General features: G+C 38.4%; 1 protein-coding gene across 1 annotated transcript in view; it reads left to right on the forward strand.

Annotated features, from left to right (window-relative positions):
* Positions 1-19,121, forward strand: part of SLC26A7 (solute carrier family 26 member 7) — a 138,878-nt gene extending 119,757 nt beyond the window's left edge. Inside the window, exons 18-20 of the mRNA XM_081496849.1 lie at positions 17,144-17,198; positions 17,281-17,384; positions 18,819-19,121. Of these exons, the coding sequence (XP_081352975.1) occupies positions 17,144-17,198; positions 17,281-17,384; positions 18,819-18,854 (195 nt within the window). The 3' untranslated portion in view covers positions 18,855-19,121. The remainder of the gene's footprint in view (positions 1-17,143; positions 17,199-17,280; positions 17,385-18,818) is intronic.
* Positions 19,122-23,758: the final 4,637 nt, after the last annotated feature.

The following is a 23,758-nucleotide window of genomic DNA, read 5'->3' on the forward strand; positions in this document are numbered from 1 at the left end:
TTAGGAACAGTGTTTTCCCGGACCCTTTCTCAACTCTGAGGTCGTGACCCTGCTTGTCTCAATGCTCATCTCCCCAAAGTACATAGACTATATGCCTCCCGTTACTGTAGATTTCTTTTCAGGAGATTTCACGAAGTTTCTAGCTGTGCGTGTATATGGAGGGTGTAAGGGGAGTAGAGTAGGTATTCACGTGGGGCGTGAATTTTTACATTTTCAGATAACTACTAATTATTTTTGAACTCTGACTTTTGATTATCCCAATATTATCTCAGAATATGTATTTGAGACGTAGTGGACATAGTACATGCTGGGCAGTCAACTCCTAGGCTTCTAGAAAGAAGGAGAAAAGCCCCATCCATGAGCAAGTGCCCTGAAGATGGCAGGATATGGTCTTTCATATCAGAGATGGTACAGTCTGACCTGAATTCCTGGCCTGAATTATTGAGAAACTGCATCACAGGCAGGGACACGTGGAGCTTTGGAAGCTCAGAGGAGAGCACAGCAACAGGTGTGTGCACGGCAAAGTAGAGCAAGTTCAGCACAGAAATCGGCGCGGACCAACGTTTCCCAGCCTGAGACGCTTGACTGCACGGCCGCCCACCATGGCGAGGGGGGCTGGGTGCTGAGGCGCAGGCTTCAGGGGTCTGACCCCAGGGAGAGGGCTGGGATTGACGCTGTGAAGACACTCTGAGGGGGCTAGTACGACACAGCTGAGGGAAAAGCCTGGGACTGCCCGAGGGGCAACAGGTCATTGCCTCCACCTCGGCATGCTTACAGATGTTGGGACACCGCCTCCTGAGTGCCCGCGGTGGGACTGGCTGCAGCTGCAGTCTGCAGCCTCAGAGGTGGACACACTGGCCAGCCACTGCAAAGGCCGGCATGAGTGCCAGAGGCAGAACCAGTCACGGCTCTGGTCTGCAGTCTCAGAGGCAGGCCGGCTGGCCAGCTGCCGTCAAGGCCAGTGGGAGGCCAGAGGCAGGGGATGAGTAGCACCGCAGCCCCAACCCCAGGGTTCGCAGGTGCAGGAAGCTGCGAGCAGGCACAAGTCAGAGCCCACACCTTCCTGGAGCTTGAGCACCGTGGCATTGCTGAGGTTCCCACGACGCGGGGCCGGTTCCCCTGGGAGAGTGCTTGACCTGCCTCAGGCTGCAGCAGCATTCCGAAGGCCGTTACCGCCCCAGGCCCTCTCCGCACGGTCCACTTGTGCCTGCCATATCCCCCCCTCTTCCCAGCCCAGCTGAGAAGTGAAGTCTAATAAGCCTCTGCTTCTGCCCCGTCTTGTCCGGGTGGGAAACAGACACCAGAGCGTAGCCTACAGAGGCAGGGCCAAAGCCAACGTGAGCCCCAGAGGCTGACCAAAGAGGCAGTGAATTTCCTCATGCAGCCACAGGAGCCGCAGATTGAATCCCAACTGGCTTGAGGGTGTGGACTTTGGGGGCGATGGTGGACTTTGGAAGCAAGTACAAGTTGGAGTATGGGCAGGTTTGAGTTTGAGCTGACCCCACAGTGCCCACAGCAGGTCTGGAGGCCTTCCTAGAAATACTGAAGGCCTTTCTGATGAGGCACTTCAGCTGGAACTTACTGTGTGGCAAGAAAGCTGAGAACTGAGGCCGCGGGAAAATAGTCTTCTTACCACCCCTCTCTCTCTCTCTTTTTTCATTTTGTTCTATTGTTCTTTTTAAATTATTATTTTAATACTAATTTTTTACTTACTTTTTGCTTTTTTGAAGCTTTTAATTTTAAATAAGTTTATTTTATTTTTTCCTATTTCTATACTAGTATTTTGTTCTATTGTACTTTTTTCATGTTTTTGGTTCCAAATTTTTTCTAGACTAGTTTATCATGTATGTTTTCATTTATGGGTTTTCTTATTGATTTGGTTGCTCTCTTCCTTTGTGGTTTCACTTTTTAAAATTTTATTTTAGTTTTTTGTCTTATTTTCTTTTTTTGAGTGTGAGTGTGTGAGTCTCAATGTATGTTCTTGTCTGTTCAGTGTTACTTTTATCATTTGTCTTGGGGATTTGCCTGTCCGTTCACTTTCTGTTTGCATGCTTGATTGATTTTTTTTTCTATTTACTTCCTTTTCTCTTCTGTGCTGTGTGGCTTGTGGGGTCTTGTTGCTCCAGTCAGGGGTTGATTCTGAACCTCCAAGGTAGAAGGTCCAAATTCAGGATGTTGGATCGCCAAAGATCTCCTGAGTCTGTGAAATATTAATTGGCAAGAACTCTCCCAAAGGCTTCCATCTCAATGCTAACACCTGGCCCCACCTAAAGGCAGGCAAATTCCAGTATTTGACACCTCATACCAAACAATTAACAAAACAGTAACACAAAACTACCCGTTAGTAGACAGGCTGCCCAAAGTCATGCCAAGCTCATAAACACCCAAACACACCACTGGGTGTGACAGTGCTTTCAGAGGAGTAAGATCCAGCTCCACTCACCAGAACACAAGCATCTGTCCTCTTACCAGGAAACCTTCACAAGGGACTGGTCAAAACCCACCCACTGGGGGCAGACTTCAAAATTAAGAGGAATTAAGGCCTTACAGCCTTCAGAAAAGAGACCCCAAACACAGTAAATGAAATGGAGAAAAAAAAGCAACAGAGAAACCTGCATCAGATGAAGGAACATGGTAAAAAGCCACAACACCAAACAAATGAAGATGAAATAGGGTGTCTACTAGAAAAAGAATTCAGAGAAATGATAGTAAAGATGAACCAAAATCTTGGCAATAAAATGGAGGCATAGATAAATAGAATGGAGGCATGGATTGAGAAGATACTTGAAGTGTTTAACATGGGAGAAATAAAGAACAGATTATCAGCAATGAACAATACAATAAGAGAAACAAGAAATACACTAAAGGGAACCAATAGCATAATAACTGAGGTGGCAGAATGTTTAAATGGACTGGAAGAGCATGGTAGAAGCAGAGCAGCATGAAGGGAAAAATGAAAAGAAACGAGGACAGTCTCAGAGACACCTGGGACGATATGAAGCACACCAACAATCAAATTATAGGGATTCCAGAAGAAGAGAAAGAGAAAGTGTATGAGAAAATGCTGAAGGACAGTATAGTCAAAACTTTCTCTAACATTAGAGAGGAAATAGCCACATGAGTCCGGGAAGCACAGAGTCCACATAGGTTAAACACAGAGAGAAACATGCCAAGACACATATTCATCAAACTAACAAAAATTAAACACAAAGAAATCAATATTACAAGAAGCGAGGGAAAAGTGACAAATAACATACAGGCTTTACAAACAAGCAAAAGTTAAGAGAACTCAGCAACACCAAACCAGCTTTATTTACAACAAATGCTAAAGGAACTTCTCTAGACAGGAAACACAAAATAAAAGGCCTACAAAAACAAACCCAAAACAATAAAGTAAATGGCAATAGGATCATACATATCAATAATTACCTTAAATGTAAGTGGATTAAATGCTCAAATCAAAAGACACAGACTAGCTGAATGGATACAAAAGCAAGACCCCTACATATGTTGTTTATAAGTGACCTATTTCCCACATAGGGACACAAACAGACTGAAAGTGAGAGGCTGGAAAAAGATTTTCCATGTAGATGGAAATTAAAAAAAAAAAAAATAAAGACTTTAACAACAGACAAGGAAGGATCTTGGATTGATCAAGGGATCAATCCAAGAAGATGATATAATAATTATAAATATATATGCACCCAACATAGGAGCACTCCAATGTATAAGGCAAATGCTAACAGACATAAAAGGGGAAATCAACAGTAACACAAAAATAGTGGAGGATTTTAACACTTCACTCATGCCAATGGACAGATCATCCAGACAGAAAATTGATAAGGAAACACAAGCCTTAAATGACACTTCGGATCAGATGAACCTAATTGATATCTAAAGGACATTCCATGCAAAAGGAGTAGAATAAACTTTTTTTTCTCTAGTTCACATGAAACATTCTCCAGGATAGATCAAATCTTGGGTCACAAATCAACCCTCCATAAATTTAAGAAAATTGAAATTGCATCAAGCATTTTTTTCTGACCACAATGATATAAGATTAGATATCAATTATAGGAAAAGACTATAAGAAACAAAAACCACTTGGAGGCTAAGCAATATGCTTCTAAATAACCAGGAGATCACTGAAGAAATCCAAGAGGAAATCCAAAATTACCTAGAAACAAACAACAAAATCACAACAACTCAAAACACGTGAGATGCAGTACGTGCAGTGTTAACAGGAAAATTTACAGAATTCAAGCTTAATTCTGGAAATGAGAAAAATATCAAGTAAACAACCTAACCTTACACCTAAGGGAACTAGACAAAGAAAGAAGAAGAAAAAAACCAAAGTTAGTAGAAGGAAAGAAATTATGAAGATCAGTGTACAGTGTTTTAATCTCTCAGTCATGTGATTGACTCTTGTGAGTCAATGTCCGACTCTGTGATGCCATGGACTATAGCTCTCCAGGCTCCTCTGTCCATGAAATTCTCCAGGCAAGAATAGCAGAGTGGGTTTCCATTCCCTTCTCCAGGGGATTTTCCCAAACCAGGGATTGGACCTTGGACTCCTGCACTGCAGGCAGATTCTTTACCATCTTTTTATTTACTTCTGCTCAGATGAAGATCAGAGCAGAAGTAAATTAAAAAAATGAAGGAAACAATGCTGAATATTAATCAAAACAAGCTGCTTCTTTGAGAAGATAAACAAACTTGACAAACCATTAGCCAGAATTATCAAGAAAAAAAAGGAGAAAATTCAAAACAAGAAAATTAGAAATGAAGAAGTTGTGACAACACAAAAATAGAAAGGATCAAAAAAGAGTATTATGAGCAATTATATGTCAATAAAATGGACAACCTGGAAGAAACAGGCAAATTCTTAAAAAAGTACAACCTTCCAAGACTGAAACAGGAAGAAAAAGAAAATAGGAACAAACCAATCACAAGCAGTGAAATTGAAACTGTGATCAAAAATCTTCCAACAAACAATAGCCTAGGGCCAAATGGCTTAAAAGGCAAAAAGTAGCAAACTTTTAGAGAAGAGCTAACACCTATCCTGCTCAAACTCTTCCAGAAAATTGCAGAGGGAGGAAAACTCCCAAACTCATTCTATGAGGCCACCATCACCCTGATACCAAAACCAGACAGATATCACACACAAAATAATTACAGGTGGATATCACTGATGAAAATAGGTGCAAAAATCCTCACAGTAATATTAGCAACAACACGTTAAAATGATCATACAGCATGATTAAGTGGGGTTTATTCCAAGGATGCAAAGATTCTTCAATTTATGCAAATAAATCGGTGTGATACACCATAGTAACAAATTGAAAGATAAAAACCATATGACCTCTCAGATGCAAAGAAAGCTTTCAACAATATTCAATACCCATTTATAATAGAAACTCTTCAGAAAACTGGCATATAAAGAACCTACCTCAACACAATAAAGGCCATATACAACAGACACAGCGAACATTATTCTCAATTGTGAAAAAATGAGAGCATTTCCTTTATGATCAGGAAAAAGATCAGGGTGCCATTGTTATTTTATACAGTTCTGGAAGTGCTAGCCATGGTACTCAAAGAAGGAAAAGAAATAAAAAGAATCCAGATTGGAAAACAAGTAAAACTGTCAATGATTGCAGATGACATGATGCTACACGTAGAAAACCCTAAAGACGCTACCCTAACATTACTAGAGCTAAGCAATGAATTTAGTAATGTCCCAGCGTACAAAATTAAAACACAGAAATCTTTTGCATTCCTATGCAGTAATAACCAAAAATCGAAAAGAGAAACTAAGGAATCAATCCCATTCACCATTGCAACAAAAAGAATAAAATACCTAGGAATAAACTTACCTAAGGAGATAAAACACCTGTATTCAGAAAATTGTAAGATACTCATGAAAGAAATCAAAGATGATAAAAACAGATGGAGAGAGAATCATGTTCTAGGATTGGAAGAATCAATATTGTGAAAATGACTATACTACCTGAGGCAATCTACAGATTCAATGCAATTGCCATCACATTCAGTTCAGTTCAGTTCAGTTGCTCTGGTCATGTCTAACTCTTTGTGACCCCATGGACTGCAGCATGCCAGGCCTCCCTGTCCATCACCAACACCTGGGACTTACACAAACTCATGTCCATCGACTCAGTGATGCCATCCAACCATCTCATTCTCTGTCATCCCCTTCTCCTCCCACCTTCAATCTTTCCCAGCTTCAAGGTCTTTTCAAATGAGTCAGTTCTTTGCATCAGGTGGCCAAAGTATTGGAGTTTCAGCTTCAGCTTCAATCCTTCCAAAGAATATTCGGACTGATTTAATGACATTTTCCACAAAACTAAAGCAAATAATTTTACCATTTGTATGGAAACATAAAGACCCCAAATAGCCAAAGCAATCTTGAGAAAGAAAAACCGAGTTGGAAGAATCAATCTTCCTGATGTTTGACTATACTACAAAGCTACAGTAATCAAGACAGTACAGTACTGGCACAAAAACAAAAGCATGTGTCAAAGGAACAAGAAAGAAAGTCCTGAGATAAACCTACATGCCTATGGACACCTTCTTTTGGACAAGGAGGCAAAAATGTACAATGGATAAATGATAATTTTGTCAGTAAGTGGTGCTGGGAAAACTGGACATTTACATGCAAATGAATGAAATTTGAACACTTCCTAACACTATACATGAAAATATACTCAAAATGTATTAAAGACCTAAATGTAGGGCTAGAAACTATAAAACTGAGAGGAAAACATAGATACAACACTGACATAAATTGCAGCAAGATCCTCTTTTACCCACCTCCTAGAAATAGAAATAATGGAAATGAAATTTCTAATTTCTAATGGAAATAGAAATAAAAGTAAACCATGGGACATAATTAAACTTATAAGCTTTTTCACAGCAAAGGAAACTATAAATAAGATGAAAAGACAACCCTTAGAATGGGAAAAAATAATAGCAAATGAAGCAACTGATAAAGAATTAATTTCCAAAATGTACCATCAGCTCATGGAACTCAGTATCAGGAAAACAAAAAACCCAATAAAACAAACAAACAAACAAAAAAAATGGTCAGAAGACCTAAAGAGAGATCTCTCCAAAGAAGACATACAGATGGCCAACAAACACAGGAATAGATGCTCAATATCACTCATTATTAAAGAAATGGAAATCAAAACTACATTGAGATACCACCTCAGACTGGTCAGAGTGACCATCATCAAAAAATCTACAAGCAATAAATGCTGGCAAGGATATGGAGAAAAGGCAACACTCTTGCACTGTTGATGGAAATGTAAATGGATAGAACCACTCTAGAGAATAGTATGGAGATTCCTTAAAAAAAAACATAAAAAACTAGAAATAAAACTACCATATGACCCAGTACTCTCACTACTGGGCACATGCCCTGAGAAAATCATAATTCAAAAAGATACACATTTACCCCAATGTTCACTTCAGCACTATTTACAATAGCCAGGACATGGAAGCAACCTAGATGTCCATCAACAGATGAGTGGATAAAGAAATTGCGGTACAAATAGTCAATGGAATATTACTCAGCCATAAAAGTCATGGCTTTTATGACTTTAAAGTCATAAAAAAAAAGGCTCAAAAAGCCATTTGAGTCAGTTGAACTGAGGTGGATGAACCTAGAGCCATTATACAGAGTGAAATAAGTCAAAAAGAGAAAAACAAATATATATTAATGCATATATATGGACTCTAGAAAATGGTACTGATGAACCTATTTGTAAGGCAGCAATGAGACATAGATATAGAGAATGGACTTGTGGACACAGCACGAGGAGGAGAAGTTGGGATGAATTGAGAGAGTAACTTTTAAATATTTACTCTACTTGTGTAAAACAGGTAACTAACTAATGGGAAGTTACATAATACAGGGGGCTCAACCTGGTGCTCTCAGATGACCTAGTTTGGATGAGATGGGAATGGGAGGGAGGCTTAAAAGGGAGGGAGTATATGTATACTTATAGCTGATTCATGATGTTGCACAGCGGAAACAAACATGTCTAAATTTAAAGCAGGTATCCTCCAATTAAAAAAATAAAAATAAAAGGAAAGAAGGAGAAAAGTCCCTTCCTGGGCAAATGGCAGGATGTGGTCTCTCATAACATGGATGAGTACAGTCTGACCTGAAGTCCTTCCTGGTCTCTGAAATAATGCCCAGTGCAGGGGGGTGGTTTGCTCCATTCTCCATTGGGTCTCCACAATCCTGGTTGCAAAAAATAAAACAGCTTTATTTCTTTAGTCTTCATTTTTCAGATGGAATACTTAATTTTGCCAATTCAAGGGAAACTCAGAAATTTCTGGGCTTCCCTGGTGGCTCAGATGGTAAAGAATCCGCCTGCAATGTGGGAGACCCCAGTTCATTTCCTTTGTTGGGAAGATCCCCTGGAGGAGGGCATGGCAACCCACTCCAGTATTCTTTCCTGGAGAATCCCCACGGACAGAGAAGCCTGACGGGCTACCGTCCATGAAGTCACAAAGAGTCAGACACGACTGAGCCACTAAGGACATACACGCACAGACGCTTCCATAATCGTTTCCTTTTTTTTTTTTTTTAATTCAAAGTCAACAAGGAATGCACTCCTTTTCTTATTTCCGCTTATCCTCTCCCCCAATACCCCAAATATGCGGGAGGATCTTGAGGATTAGGCCATGTCTGTGTCTCAGCTGCCCTCAGCCGCCCGTTACTTCCTCTGTGTGGAACTTGGTTCTCCTCACCTTGGCTGTTTTCCTCCCCACTGGTTCTCTTACTCTGGCCTCAAACAGTCTCCTGCTGTGTGAGACTTTGTATTCTGTCAAAAACTGAATCATAGCCTTTGATAATTTCTGGGGCTTTTTCCCTACGTATTTCCCTCCTTTCCATTATTCTTGCTCATAAATGTACCCACCTGATCCTTCCTGAATGCCAATTCTGTGTTCTCAGCTCTGTAAAATGGCTGCCTTTTGCATGGGTTCCCCTATCATTTTGCGCGGGTTTGTAGTGGCCCACAAACCGCTTTGCAGCAGAAAGCTGAGATGATCTGAGAGCTGGCCTCATTTGTTTCCGTTCTCTCAGAGAACTCAATCCTTTGCTGCCTTCCCATTGCCAGAAAGCAGTTTGTATATTTTGTCCAGTTGTCTACTTACTTATGGAAGATAGGATAGTCTTTATATTAGTTACTCAGAATGGCCAAAAGTCAAAATTGAACATTGACTTTTAAAAAATTAAGACCAGGGCAGTCTTTAGAAGAACTTTTGTAGATTTTGATTATTTCCTCATGGTGTTGCATAACCGTGTCTCCATTCATAATTTAAATTTGAAATGTCCAAACTTTGAAACTCAAAATAGTACAAAGGTCAGCTTTAGTCTGGTTTTCCTGTGAAGATAGACTGGGGTTATGTGAAGGGAGCACCTTAAGTATATGACAGTCAGAATATAGTCTCGGGTCTAGCACATGTACTGGGAGGTGTTAAGGAAGTTGTCTAACTTGTCTGCATCTCAGTTTATTCATTTCGTAAAAATGAGGGAGTGACTTTCTTTCAGAACGAGTAGATATTCAAAAAAGCAAATTATGCAAAAGAACTGGGTTTAAGTTTCCTAGGCCTTAAATCCAGTGGCTATTTTTTGGTAAGTCATCCTTTTTCTTATGTAAAGATGGGCTCAATAAAGGACAGAAATGGTAGGGACCTAACAGAAGCAGAAGATATTAAGAAGAGGTGGCAAGAATACACAGAAAAACAGAAGAACTATACAAAAAAGATCTTCACGACCCAGATAATCACAATGGTGTGATCACTCACCTAGAGCCAGACATCCTGTAATGTGAAGTCAAGTAGTCCTTAGGAAGCATGACTAGGAACAAAGCTAGTGGAGGTGATGAAATTCCAGTTGAGCTATTTCAAATCCTAAAAGATGATGCTGTGAAAGTGCTGCACTCAATATGCCAGCAAATCTGGAAAACTCAGCAGTGGCCTCAGGACTGGAAAAGGCCAATTTTCATTCTAATCCCAAAGAAAAGCAATGCCAAAGAATGCTCAAACTACCACACAATTGCACTTATCTCACACGCTACTAGTAAAGTAATGCTCAAAATTCTCCAAGCCAGGCTTCAGCAATACGTGAACCGTGAACTTCCAGATGTTCAAGCTGGATTTAGAAAAGGCAGAGGAATCAGAGATCAAATTGCCAACATCCCTTGGATCATTGAAAAAGCAAGAGAGTTCCAGAAAAACATCTACTTCTGCTTTATTGACTATGCCAAAGCCTTTTGATTGTGTGGACCACAACAAACTCTGGAAAATTCTGAAAGAGACAGGAATACCAGACCACCTGACCTGCCTCTTGAGAAATCTGTATGCAGGTCAGGAAGCAGCAGTTTGAACTGGACATGGAAAAACAGACTGGTTCCAAATCGGGAAAGGAGTACCTCAAGGCGGTATATTGTCAACTTGATTATTTAACTTATATATATATGCAGAGTACATATGAGAAATGTTGGGCTGGATGAAGCACAAGCTGGAATCAAGATTGCCAGGAGAAATATCAATAACCTCAGATATGCAGATGACACCACCCTTATGGCAGAAAGTGAAGAAGAATTAAAGAGCCTCATGATGAAAGTCAAAGAGGAGTGAAAAAGTTGGCTTAAAACTCAGCATTCAGAAAACTTAAAATCATGGCATCTGGTCCCATCACTTCATGGCAAGTAGATGGGGAAACAGTGGAAACAGTGACAAACTTTATTTTTTGGGCTCCAAAATCACTGCAGCTGGTGACTACAGCCATGAAATTAAAGGACATTTGCTCCTTGGAAGACAAGTTATGACCACGCTATAGAGCATATTAAAAAGCAGTGACATTCCTTTGCCAACAAAGATCTGTCTAATCAAGGCTATGATTTTTCCAGTAGTCATGTATGGATGTGAGAGTTGGACTATAAAGAAAGCTGAGCACCGAAGAATTGATGTTTTTGAACTGTGGTGTTGGAAAAGACTCTTGAGAGTCCCTTGGGCTGCAAGGAGATCCAACCAGTCCATCCTAAAGGAATCAGTCCTGAATATTCATTGGAAGGACTGATGTTGAAGCTGAAACTCCAATCCTTTGGCCACCTGATGCGACGAACTGACCCATTTGAAAAGACCCTGATGCTGGGAAAGATTGAAGGTGGGAGGAGAAGGGGACGACAGAGGATGAGATGGTTGGATGGCATTGCCGACTCAATAGACATGAGTTTGAGTACACTCCGGGATTTGGTGATGGACAGGAAGGCCTGGCGTGCTGCAGTCTGTGGGGTCGCAAAGAGTCGAACACGACTGAGCGACTGAACTGACTGACTGACTGATGTTTTCATATTCTTGTCGTTCACCACAAAATCGTCTCATAATTTGGCATAAGGTTCCACCTTAGTTCTTTTCTTGCATCTAAATCTAGACTGGATACAGATAGTCCCTCATCATTGGAGGGCTGCTATGTTCCACACTTTTATTTACTGTGCTGCCAAGATCTGGAAGAGGACTGTTAAACCAGTTTTTATAAGGATCACAATGGGAGCTTATTTAAGATGTAGTCTTCTGATGGTAACCTATAGTGATCATTTTGAAAAGTATTTGTGGTTGTTTTCCAGTTGCTAAGTCATGTCCAACTCTTTGCAACCCCATGGACTGCAGTAGACCAGGCAGGCTCCTCTGCCTTCCTCTACCGCCCAAAGTTTGCTCACATTCATGTCCATTGAGTTGGTGATGCTATGAAACCATCCCATCCTCTGCCACCCCCTTCTCCTCTTGCCTTTAATCTTTTCCAGCATCAGAGTCTTTTCCAGTGAATCAGCTCTTCACCTCAAGTGGCTAAAGTATTGGAGTTTCAGCAACAATCCTTCCAATGAATATTCAATGTTGATTTCCTGTAGGATTGACCGGTTTGATCACCTTGCTGTCCAAGGGACTCCCAAGAGTCTTCCACAGCATCACAATTCAAAAGCATCAATTTTTTGGCTCTCAGCCTTCTTTATGGTCCAACTCTCACATCTGTACTTGACTACTGGAAAAACCATACCGTTGACTATACGGACCTTTGCTGGCAAAGTGATATCTTTGCTTTGAATACCTTGTCAGTTTGTCATAACTTTCCTTCCAAGGAGCTACGTCTTTTAATTTCATGGCTACAGTCACCGGCTGCAGTGATTTTGAAGTCCAAGAAAATAAAATGTCATTGCTTCTACTTTTTCCCCTTCTATTTGCCATGAAGTGATCAGACTAGATGCCATGATCTTAGTTTTTTAAATGCTGAATTTTAAGCTATGTACATCTGTACATGACTACTGGAAAGACCATAGCTTTGACTATATGGACCTCTAGTCTTTCCCATTCTATTGTTTTTCTCTCTTTTCATTGTTCATTGAGAAAAGCCTCTTATCTCTCCTTGCTATTCTCTTGAACTGCATTCCGTTGGTTATATCTTTCCCTTTCTCCCTGTCTTTTCACTTCTCTTCTTTCCTCAGCTATTTGTAAAGCCTCCTCAGACACCCACTTTGCCTTCTTGCATTTCTTTTTCTTTGGGATGGTTTTGGTCATTACATCCTGTACATACTTCTTCAGGCACTCAGCCTATCAGATCTAATCCCTTGAATGTATAATCGTAAGGGATTTTATTTAGGTCATTCCTGAATGGCCTATAGGTTTTCTTCACTTTCTTTAGTTTAAGCCTGAATTTTGCTATAAGGAGCTGATGACCTGAGCCACGGTCTTGTTTTTTATGACTCTATAGTTTTTCCATCTTTGGCTTCAAAGAATGTAATCTATCTGGTTTTAGTATTGACCATTTGGTGATGTCCATATGTAGAGTTATCTCTTGTGTTGTTGGAAAAGGATGTTTGCTATGACCAAAGTGTTCTGTTGGCAAAACTCTGTTAGCCTTTGCCCTGCTTCAATTTGTACTCCAAAGCCAAACTTGCCAGTTAGTCCAGGTATCTCTTGACACCCTACTTTTGCATTCCAATGCCCTATGATGAAAAGGACATCTTTTTTGATGTTAGTTCTAGAAGATCTTGTAGGTCTTCATAGAACCAGTCAACTTCTTCGGCATTGGTGGTTAGGGCATAGACTTGGATTATTGTGATGTTGAATGGTTTGCTTTGGAAACACATTGAGATCGTTCTGTCATTTTTGAGATTGCACCCAAATACTGCATTTTGAACTCTTTTATTGATTATGAGGGCTACTTCACTTCTTCTATGGGAATCTTGCCAACACTAGTAGACATATTGGTCATCTGAATTAAATTCACCCATTCTCGCCCATTTTAGTTCACTGATCCCTAAGATGTCTATATTCACTCTTGCCCTTTCCTGCTTGACGATATCCAATTTACCTTGTTTCATGGACCTAACATTCCAGTTTCCTGTGCAGTATTGTTCTTTATAGCATCGGGTTTTGCTTTCACTACCAGACACATCCACAGCTGAGTGTCGTTTCTGCTTTTGTCCTTCCTGCATTTCCTTTTCTTTGGGATTGTTTTGGTTATGCCTTCTGTACAATGTAATGAACTTCCATCCATAGTTCTTCAGGCATTCCATCTACCAGCTCTTATCCCTTGAATCTATTAGTCACCTTCTCTATTTAACAATAAGGAATTTGATTTAGGTCATTCCTGAATGGCCTAGTGATTTTCCCTACTTTCTTCAATTTAAGCCTGAATTTTGCAGTAAGTAGCTCTTGATCTGAGCCACAGTCACCTCAACTCCAGGTCTTGTTTTTGCTGACTATACAGAGCTTCTCCAACTTTGGCTGCAAAGAACATAATCAATCTTATTTCAGTATTGACCATCTGGTGATGTCCATATGTAGAGTCATTTCTTAGGTTTTTGGAAAAGGATGTTTGCTATGACCAGAGTGTTCTCTTAGTAAAACACTGTTAGCCTTTGCCGTGCTTCATTTTGTACTCCAAGGCCAAACTTGCCTGTTATTCTGAGTATATCTTGACTTCCTACTTTTGCATTCCAATCTCCTATGATGAAAAGGACATATACATATATGTGTGTTTGTGTGTGTGTGTGTGTGTATTTATATATATATGTGTATATATATATATAGGTGTTAGTCTTGAAGGTATTGTATGTCTTCATAGAACCAGTCAACTTCAGCTTCTTTAGCATCAGTGGTTGGGATATAGACTTGGACTACTGTGATATTGAACAGTTTGCCTTGGAAATGAAGTGAGATCATTCTGTCATTCTTGAGGTTCACTCAGGTGCTATATTCCAGATTCTTGTTTACTATGAGGGCTACACCTAAGGAATTCTTGCCCCCAGTGTTGGATATAATGGTTATCTGAATTGTATTGTCCCATTCCTGTCCATTTCAGTTCACTGATTGCTAAAATGTCAATGTTTACTCTTGCCATCTCCTGCTTGACTATATCCAATTTACCTTTGTCGACTAAAAAATTAGTCACAACCTGAAAGTAGAGAGTTATTTTATTTGGTGGGAATGTGGCCCAGGAGCCAGCAGCTCTGTAGCCTTGAGAAAACTGCTCCAGAGAGCTGGGAGGGGGGAGTCAGGCTATATACTAGTTTGAAACAAAGGGGGCAGGCAGTCTGAACATCAAAGATTATTGTGATGTAAGGAAAATTAGAAATCAAGTAAAGGAATATAGCACTCTTCTGTGTTTGGGAAGATGCAAGCCTCTGGGCTCACTGAATTTATTCCTTTCATATGTACTTCCGCTATTTGGGGCCAAATCCTGTTCCCTGATTGTTTACATCCTTAATTCCCTGTTCACCATACGGCGCGGCAGTTGTGGTGGATGGCTGCTGCTTGTATTCCCCCAGGCTCCTCCGCAGTCGTGGGGTGTGGCGGCATCTGTTGGATCCCAGGCACTGTGTTCCCTTTTGGGAGCCCTCATTCCCATTAGGAGACTGGAAATTGCTGGTGGCTGTGACATTTCTCGCCCACCAAGGCAGGAAATATTTCATCTCACACCTTGATTCATGGACCTAATATTTCAGGTTCCTATGCAATATCGTTCTTTATAGCATTTACTTTCACCGCCAAACTCATCCACAACTGAGTGTTGTTTCTGCTTTGGCCCAGTTGCTTCCTTCTTTCTGGAACTATTCGTAATCGCCCTCCACTCTTCTCCAGCAGTATGTTGGATACTTTCTGACTCGGGCAGCTCATCTTCCAAGCATCATATCTTTTTGCCTTTTCATACTGTTCATGGAGTTCTTGTGGCGAGAAGACTGGAGTGGGCTGCCATTTCCTCCTCCAGGGGACCACATTTTGTTAGAACTCTTCACTATGATCAATTCATTTGCATCACCCTGCACAGCATGGCTCATAGTTTCATTGAGCTACACAAGCCCCTTCACCACAACAAGGCTGTGATCCAGCATGGGGTTGAAATGTTTAGAAATATTGAAACACTATGTTGTGTAACAGGAACTAACATGGTATTGTAAGCCAGTTATACTCCAAAAACAAAGAAACAAAAACTCGTAGAAAAAGAGATCAGATTTGTGGTAATAACAGGCAAGGGCTGAGGAAGGGGGGAATTGGATTAATGCAGTTAAAAGTGCAAGCTTCTGGTTATAAGATAAATAAGTACTTGGGATGTAAGTATAACATAAATATAATTAACACAGTTCTATACTACATATGAAAGTTGTTGAGAGAATAAATCCTGAGAGTTCTCGTGATAAAGAAAAAATACCTTTTTTCCTATTTCTTTAATTTTGTATCTATATGAGCTGATCAACGTTCACTAAAATTATCGTGGTCATCATTTCAGGTTGTATGCAAGTCAAATCCTTATGCTGTACACCTTAAACTTATACAGTGCTGTATGCCGATTATAACTCAATAAAAATGGAAGGAAAAAAATACGGACTTCTGAATCCTAGTCCTGGCCCGGGAATCTTCATTTTAAACAGCATAGGTTGTTTATGGATGATAAACAACATAGGTTGTTTATTGTACAAGGTTCGTGTTTTGAGAAACACTAGACTAGGATTGTACTTTTACTGGGAAAAGCCATTATGTATATTTGTTATCCAATTGTATTTAAACCTTGTTTTTGAATACACCCCAGTATTTATTAGCTACCTTCTCTAAATACTGCAAATAAAGACTTAGAGTTAGTAAATATGAGGAAGTGGTTAACTATTTCCACTGAGTTTAAGATCTAAGGTTAAAAGTTCAGAGGAATTCAAATAATCTAAGTACTGGGAATGCTAAGACAGAAAATTTTTTAAATTTGTCTTATTTAAAAATGCTGCACAATAGAATGAAGGAATAAATCAACTGATGCATAAATTTGAAGAAAGTGACATTTTTGCTTCTGTATACTAACAACCAGCCATTTTGTATTAGTTTACCACTTTTAGTTTCCTTATCACTGTTTATTTCATTATGATTACAGTAAATTATGATATGTGTGTTAAGAACATAGACTTTAAAGATAGACAAATTCTGGGTCCACATCTTGTCTGGATAACTAGTTCTAGGATCTGGATTTTAAGTATTTGCTTGCTCAAGTTGCTACTACTTGAGAATTTCTAGGACTTAAAGAAGGCAGGACCCTGCAGTATGCCAAGAAAATTAGTTAGGATCTCTCATCTTGATGGACCATAAAAATGGAAGGTGGGCATCAAACTTGACTTTGATTGTAGTGGGGTTTTCAATTTTCCATCCATGGCTGGAGTTTAGAGACACCATGAATATATATAAATAGCAAAACATTAAAGTAAGAAGATTTCATCATTTTCACAAATGGGTCCTTGACTTCCAATAAGACGGTTGAAAACAATTTTATATGATTCTTACAGGGAAGGAAAGGTGGTGTGTTTATTTTTATTAAATATAGTGGAAAATGTAAGCAGCAAAACTGAGTTACATAAAAGGTAAATGCCTTGCTGGCATTCAGCTTCCTTCGCGAAGACCATCTCTTTTAGAAGTGAGTCCGAGTACGCCTGACTGCGGTACAGTGCCACCCCTGGTGGTGCAGCATCATTTTTTTTTAAATTAGAAATTCTCCCTTCTGAGCTTCTTATTTCTTCCTGTCAGCTATCCTGAATTAATTATGGGTGTATTATTTTAATTCTTCCAGGTTTACACGGACTGTAAGAACAGGAGTGTGGATGTGTCCTTGGTGCATTGCACAGGTAAGGGAGTATCCTTGACTAATACTGGACCTGATCCTTCTGCTGCTCCATGAATCCTTATATCACTTGTGCTTTCTTATAGCTTCCTTGATCAAAGCAATGAAATACTGTGGAAACCTAGATTCAGAGAAACCAATTTTTTTTGAATCAGTGTCTGCTGCGATAAGTAACATGCATTTAAATAAGGTGAGTTGAACAAGTTGGTGTGCCAGAATCATAAGAAAATTGGAATGTAGAATCAAGGGTTTTGTGATTTTTATATTAGAGTATTGTCCCATTTGCATCTAAAAACCTATTAAAATGTGTCCCTTCCTCAGAGTCCTCTGCTACAAGCAAAGAAATTTTTTCATTCCTTTTTTGGACAACTTATGAACATTGTTTAAGAATTTGGAGTTTCCAGCAATATCACTGTTTAAAGGATCTGGTGATCACCTATTAAGTGCTAACTGCTTGATTATAAAATAAGTGCATCTTCCAGGATCCACTATCCTGGAAGTTGGAATCTGCCTCTGTCAAATACAAGAACTCTAAATGTAACCAAATAGCTTTTAACTGCTCTGATACCCTTTACTCTAAGCTCATATTGCCATTTTTGAAAATACTATTTGGAGAACCCAGAACTCACATGGTCTGAAGTGTCAAAGTTATCTTCTAATACTGGGCTTTATGGTTAATTTTAGAACTATTCCTAGAAATTTGATTTCCCACAATATATATATATTTTTATCTTGAATTGTTTTGCCTTTCCTTATTCCTGGAACAGCATTTATTGTCTTCCTGGATCATCCTCATTACATGCAACCAGAACAGTATGCATTTACAAAGTAATAAAAATTAAAAAATAATAATGCTATTATTATTTCTACTACTACTACTACTACTAAAAATTATGTATTATGAACATTCATTGATTGCTCATTATATTCCAAGACTATGCTAAGAGCTTTACCTATATTTCTTCACTAAACTCACCACAAGCTTACGAAGTAGATACTATTATTTAACCTATTGTTAGAAATGAGGAAACTGAGGCTCAGGGAAGTTATACTATTTGTAAGTGGTAGAGCCAGTTTCAAAGTCAGCAGTCTGACCTGGCACTTGGAGCTATCAACTTCTATCCTCTGATGCCTCGGAGAATATCCATTTTCTTAGCTTGACTAGACAGCTTGCTTCAGTTTCTAATGTTCTTTTACCTAAGGTTATCAACTTCAAGTTAAGTAGCAAGTGGGGCTTTCCAGGTGGCTCAGTGGTAAAGAATCCGCCTGCCAATGCAACAGCCCCAGGAAACGCAGGTTCAATCCCTGGGTCGGGAAGAGCCCCTGGAGGAGGAAATGGCAACCCACTCCAGTATTCTTGCCTAAAAAATTCCATGGACACAGGAGCCTGGCAGGTTGCAATCTGCACGGTCGCAAAGAGTCAGACCTGACTGAGTGACTGAGCATAGGCACACACACAAAACAAACCCAGTACTCTTGCCTGGAAAATCCCACAGACAGACGAGCCCGGCCAGCTGCAGTCCAGGGGTCGTCCGTGGGGTCGCGAAAGAGTCGGACACGCACTTAGAGACTAAACAAGAAAGCAACAAGTAGGAAGCGCTAATTTCTTCCTCTTCTGTTTCAGAATATGAGCATCCTCAGTGACCCCAGTGAAATCTGAGACTCTTTTGCTGCAGTACCGTTCTTTTCTTTAGCAACTTCCCTGAAAAGGCCATAGTCAAGTGTTTTGCACAAATTTTTTCGTTGTGTACAACCTACAAATGACCTTTACGACATGTGTGTAACTTTGTAACTGCATAACCACTGCTCAAGGTTTGCCAACAATTTTATCTAATCTTTGTCAGTCAGTAAATTCACTTTGTAGGTTACTGTATAGTTATTTTATAAAAATCAGTATGCATTTAGTTTTTGTGTACTGAAAGATAAACATGGATTTATTTCCTTTATTTATACCACAATATTTTGTGTTAGTTTAGTTTTGTTATAAGTTGATTTGTAAAAGTGAGAAGTACTTTGTCCTATTATAGGAGATTTAGAACATTTGCAAGTCATTTGTAAAAATGCAGGATCATATGTAACTAATACAAAGAAACAACTTATCAAGTGTGCCATTTTCCCCCACCAAAAAAGCCATTAAATATCAATAAGCCATGAAATATTCATATAATATGATACGAAATTCACAGAAAATAAGTCAAACAAAAACAAATGACAAATTGGAAACCATTCTTCTTCATATCTTTCCATGCATGGAAGTCTTCAGGAATGTTTTTACATCACTAGTATCCCAGTGAAATCAAGTTCTTGACTTTGGTTTTTGTTGTGACTATTAAAAATGTTTGGGATCTTCAGACCTTAGCCCTAGTTTGCACATCCCCACCCATAAAAGTCTCCATTTTCAGCTTAAGTTTTGTTGAACCAGAAAATGTGGAAGTTGCACATTTTATGTTTTTTCACAAATATGATTTATAGATGAGAAAATATCACCAGCAGAATAACTTTGTGCTATTCCAGTGTAGGATTAGCTATAGTAGTTTGAGACTTTCCTATTTCAGAGAGATAGTCAATATAATATAATACATTTATCTGTCTAAGATAGATAGATCTCCACAGAATGCTTTTTTTTTTTCTTTTGTTAGAGAAGAGCTTAGATAAATGCTTATCTGTAAACCCACTAAATCAACAGAGTAATTGACAAGTAAAACTACAGGCTAGGCTTACTTGTATAAGTTATTGTTTTCATGTTTCTACATATATTTTAAATCACATAGTTTCATATGTTTACCTAGTAATTTGATTTACCTATGAAGAAATATTGCTTTCAAAAATAGGTATAGATACATGCATTAATCTTAAGGCATTTTAGCTGTTCTAGAAATTACCAGTTAACAAAAAGCCAAGTACTTGGAAGTGAGTTTGAGAAAGAGTTTGCAAACAAAATTAAAAGGTTTTAATTTTAGGTCATTTAGGTGTTTTCCTGGACATCTGTAAGAGAAAATTCTAATACCTGCCAAGTGATGTAATGGTCCCTAGCAAATGTATAACAAACATTCATATGGCCCTTGTTTTTACCATTAAATCCTAAGCAGACAAAGTAAAAGGGGGATAATAAACATTTCAAATTTTTATAACTTATTTAGCTATGTTAATTTTGACTGACATGAAATACAAAGATAGTTTTTGTCCCACAGGAAGCCTCAATCCCTTCATCACTAATTTGGAATGAAATGAGTGAAGCCAATTTTCCTTCCCATCAAATACTGTTCCAAGAAAAGATGGAAGTAATAGTTGAAAGTAAACTTTCCTTAAAAAGAGGAATTTCACTCTGCTTTGTCTGATTAAATTATTCCAGTTGTGGAGGGTGGCAACAGTCACCGTCTCTAATCCATTGGTCACGGGCACATAAATTGATGTATTTCTATGCAACTTTGGCCTATTATTAAATTTATGCACTGTAGACATTTTCTAATTTGTTAGAGATTATGGACTGTAGATGGAATTAAAATCATTACAGTTAATCAATGGATAGTTTCTTCTATTTTTTATTGAAGCTAGCACACAGTTGCTTGAGAAAATGTATTTGAATGCATTTCAGTGTTTATAGTAGATATTTAATGGATAAAACTTTAAAGTCATAACTTTTATCAAATATTATTGTCTTCAAAGTAAAAGAAGATCAAAACAAAGGTACCATAAACCCTTTGTTCTAAGGCTTATCTTGCATGCTAAGGTCATAGTGACTGTAGACCTGGAGGAACTCCCTGGAATTAAGTTTTGAGAGCCCAATAATTCAATATGAGTTTACACACACAAGATCCTAAAATATAAATGTTTATTTCAAAACAGTTATTGACAACAGAAAAACTACAATAAGGTCCTGAGGCTAGAATGTTTCTAATCATGTTGAACTATTTTTATGAGACTACTTATTTTTGTGTATGATAAACTACTTATATATTACTTATGGTAAAATAAAATAGGGAAAAATTAAAACTGACCTATAAGATTGTTAAGGACTTAACAGAGTGACATACAACATACAAATTAACCATAAAGCAAGTAACTAGGAAACAACTAGGAAACAAGTGTTAATATTACATTTATATAGATTAAATGTCCTAATTTACCATTTGTCTTTCATTTTAAAGATTATTTACCCCCAATTGTATGATTCTAGTGTTAAAAGTCTAACTTGAATTACTTTACAGTAATTTATTTGACAGATCTCTATTGTGTAAATGTGTAATGTAATGAGAAAAGAGATCTCTCTTTTTTAATGAAAATGTTAATGTGTTAATACCCTGTATGGATGATGTTTGACATTTAGTGTTTACCCAAATATGTTAATATGTTTTGAATGTACATATGACTGGAGGTGTATGTTCTACATTCTGTGGGATGATCATCTAATTCAACATAGACTATCCTTTTGATGGTGATTTTGTTGCCAGTTTTTCAATAGGGAGTTTACTGAGGCTTGCACAATCTAGAGATTTTTAGTTACAAATCATATCATCTGATATATCACACTTACATTTTTATGTTTTTCAATACATTTAATTACTTTTTAAATAATCCTTTGCACTGACTCAGCATATAACAACCGATTTACATGGAAAATAAACTGAAATATGATTACTGTGTTTAAATGGATTTCTGTCTATTATTTCAAAGTACTTACTGAAGAGCAAATAGTACACTTTGCTTACTTAGACTGACCTACAGAGTATTAAGTGTTGAAAATTACTGGATTCAATAATCTTTGTAATTTATTCTTACAAAATTTCAGCCTAAAATTGTAAAGTGTTTTGTGTCAATTTACAGAAGTTTAATAAAGCTACTTTTTGCTGCAACACTACTTTTATGCAGTCCTTTAAACATCAAGTTCAAATCCTTTCTTGTTCTAATTTTAATTAATATGTAATTTAATTTGTTAATTTGTTTGGCTCTTCGTTTATATACTGTTGTTTGTCTTTTCTGAGTTTCTAGGCTGAGTTCAATATTCTCCAGCATTTTAAGGGTTACTGCTCAAAGAACAAGAAGATAAGGCTCTCTTCCAGGTGTTGGAGATATGGCAGTGAATAAAGCAGGAAAAAAAAGAAAAATCCCTGCCCTTATGGAGCTGACATTCTTACTGGGGAAGACAAAATAAATGGAATAACTTTTAAATACCTTTATTTTAAGTTAAACGAAAATATGTGCTGAAAATAGGAATAAATTAAGGAAAGAGGATAAGATGTATGGCAGAAGGTGGGTGTCATGTCCCAAGATAGAGTGGCGGGCATAGTGACTGATGAGAATGTCTTAGTAAGCTCAGGCTCCTCTAATAAAATAGCACAGACCGGAGAACTAAACCATAGACATTTATCTTTCAAAATTCAGTAGGCTGGGAAGTCAAAGACCAAAGTAGCGCCTGACTCAGCTTCTGGTGAGAGCTTGTTTTGTGTCTTGCAGACAGCTACCTTCTTGCTGCCCTCACATGCCCTCACGTGTTGGAAAGAGAGTGCTCTCTGGTTTCTCTTCTGAAGGATCCTATAATCCTGTAAGCTTAGGTCTTCACCCTTATGGCCTTATTTAACCTTTATTACTTCCCCGTATGCTCAGCCTCCACATACAGTTACACTGGGGGTTAGGGAAACACAAGTCCATAGCAGGGAGTTATAAATTTCTTCTAAATTAAAACTTCCTTTTTATGTCTGAAAATTAGGCTTGCTAGAATTTTATAGGTTAGGTTGGCTAAAACGTTCATTTGGGTTTTTCTGTAAGATGTTACAAAAAACCCATGTGAACTTTTTGGCTGACCCAATGTTTAACATAATGCTTTTGCATCAAAAACATGATAAATAATTGTGAACTGTCTGGCTAAAGTATTTTAATGCTAGAGACTGTAGCTTAGCATAGATATTAAGCCACATCTGGCTACTGAGATGAGATTCTGGCTGTGAAACATAGCGCAGTGGTCAGGAATGGGTTTGCAGTATATCAATGGCTATTCGAAAGCTGAGACATTATATTCTGGTGATGGTTTCTAAGGATTGGCCATCCTGTTATAAAGATAGAATTGAGTTAGTTAGCTTTCCTTTAACTGTCATATTGTTTTAAAGAAAATAACAACAGAGATGTGCTTAATTCTACCAGCTGTCACAGAGACAGACGCAGAACAGAGCCCTGATGCTAACTGCGGTGAGAGCTTTCCACGTTTTTGTTGTTTTTTTGTTTACTAGGAAGAAAAGAATAGCAGGTTGCTGCACAAATGAGCTAAGTGCTGTGAAATGATGGCTTTTGGGGTGCCCATTATGTAAAAATCCTCACTGATTTTCTACTGATTCCACACTAGGAAGGTCATTTTGGTCAAACTTATTTCCTTTCTCTCCTTAATAATAAAGACCATTCTCTCCGCTAAGTATAGAAAGCTTTTTAGTATTTTTTTCCCTATTTTTTGTTACCTTGTGTTTTTATGGCCACATTTAGAAATTGGCTAATAAGTAAGTCTAGTGAGAATTTATGCTTAACAAGAACAATTGTTGCATTAAAAAATAAAATGATTCAATTAAAAAAGCTGGG

This window comes from Giraffa tippelskirchi, chromosome 6, assembly GCF_054371585.1.
Source record: "Giraffa tippelskirchi isolate mGirTip1 chromosome 6, T2T-mGirTip1v1.2.pri, whole genome shotgun sequence".
NCBI lineage: Eukaryota > Metazoa > Chordata > Mammalia > Artiodactyla > Giraffidae > Giraffa > Giraffa tippelskirchi.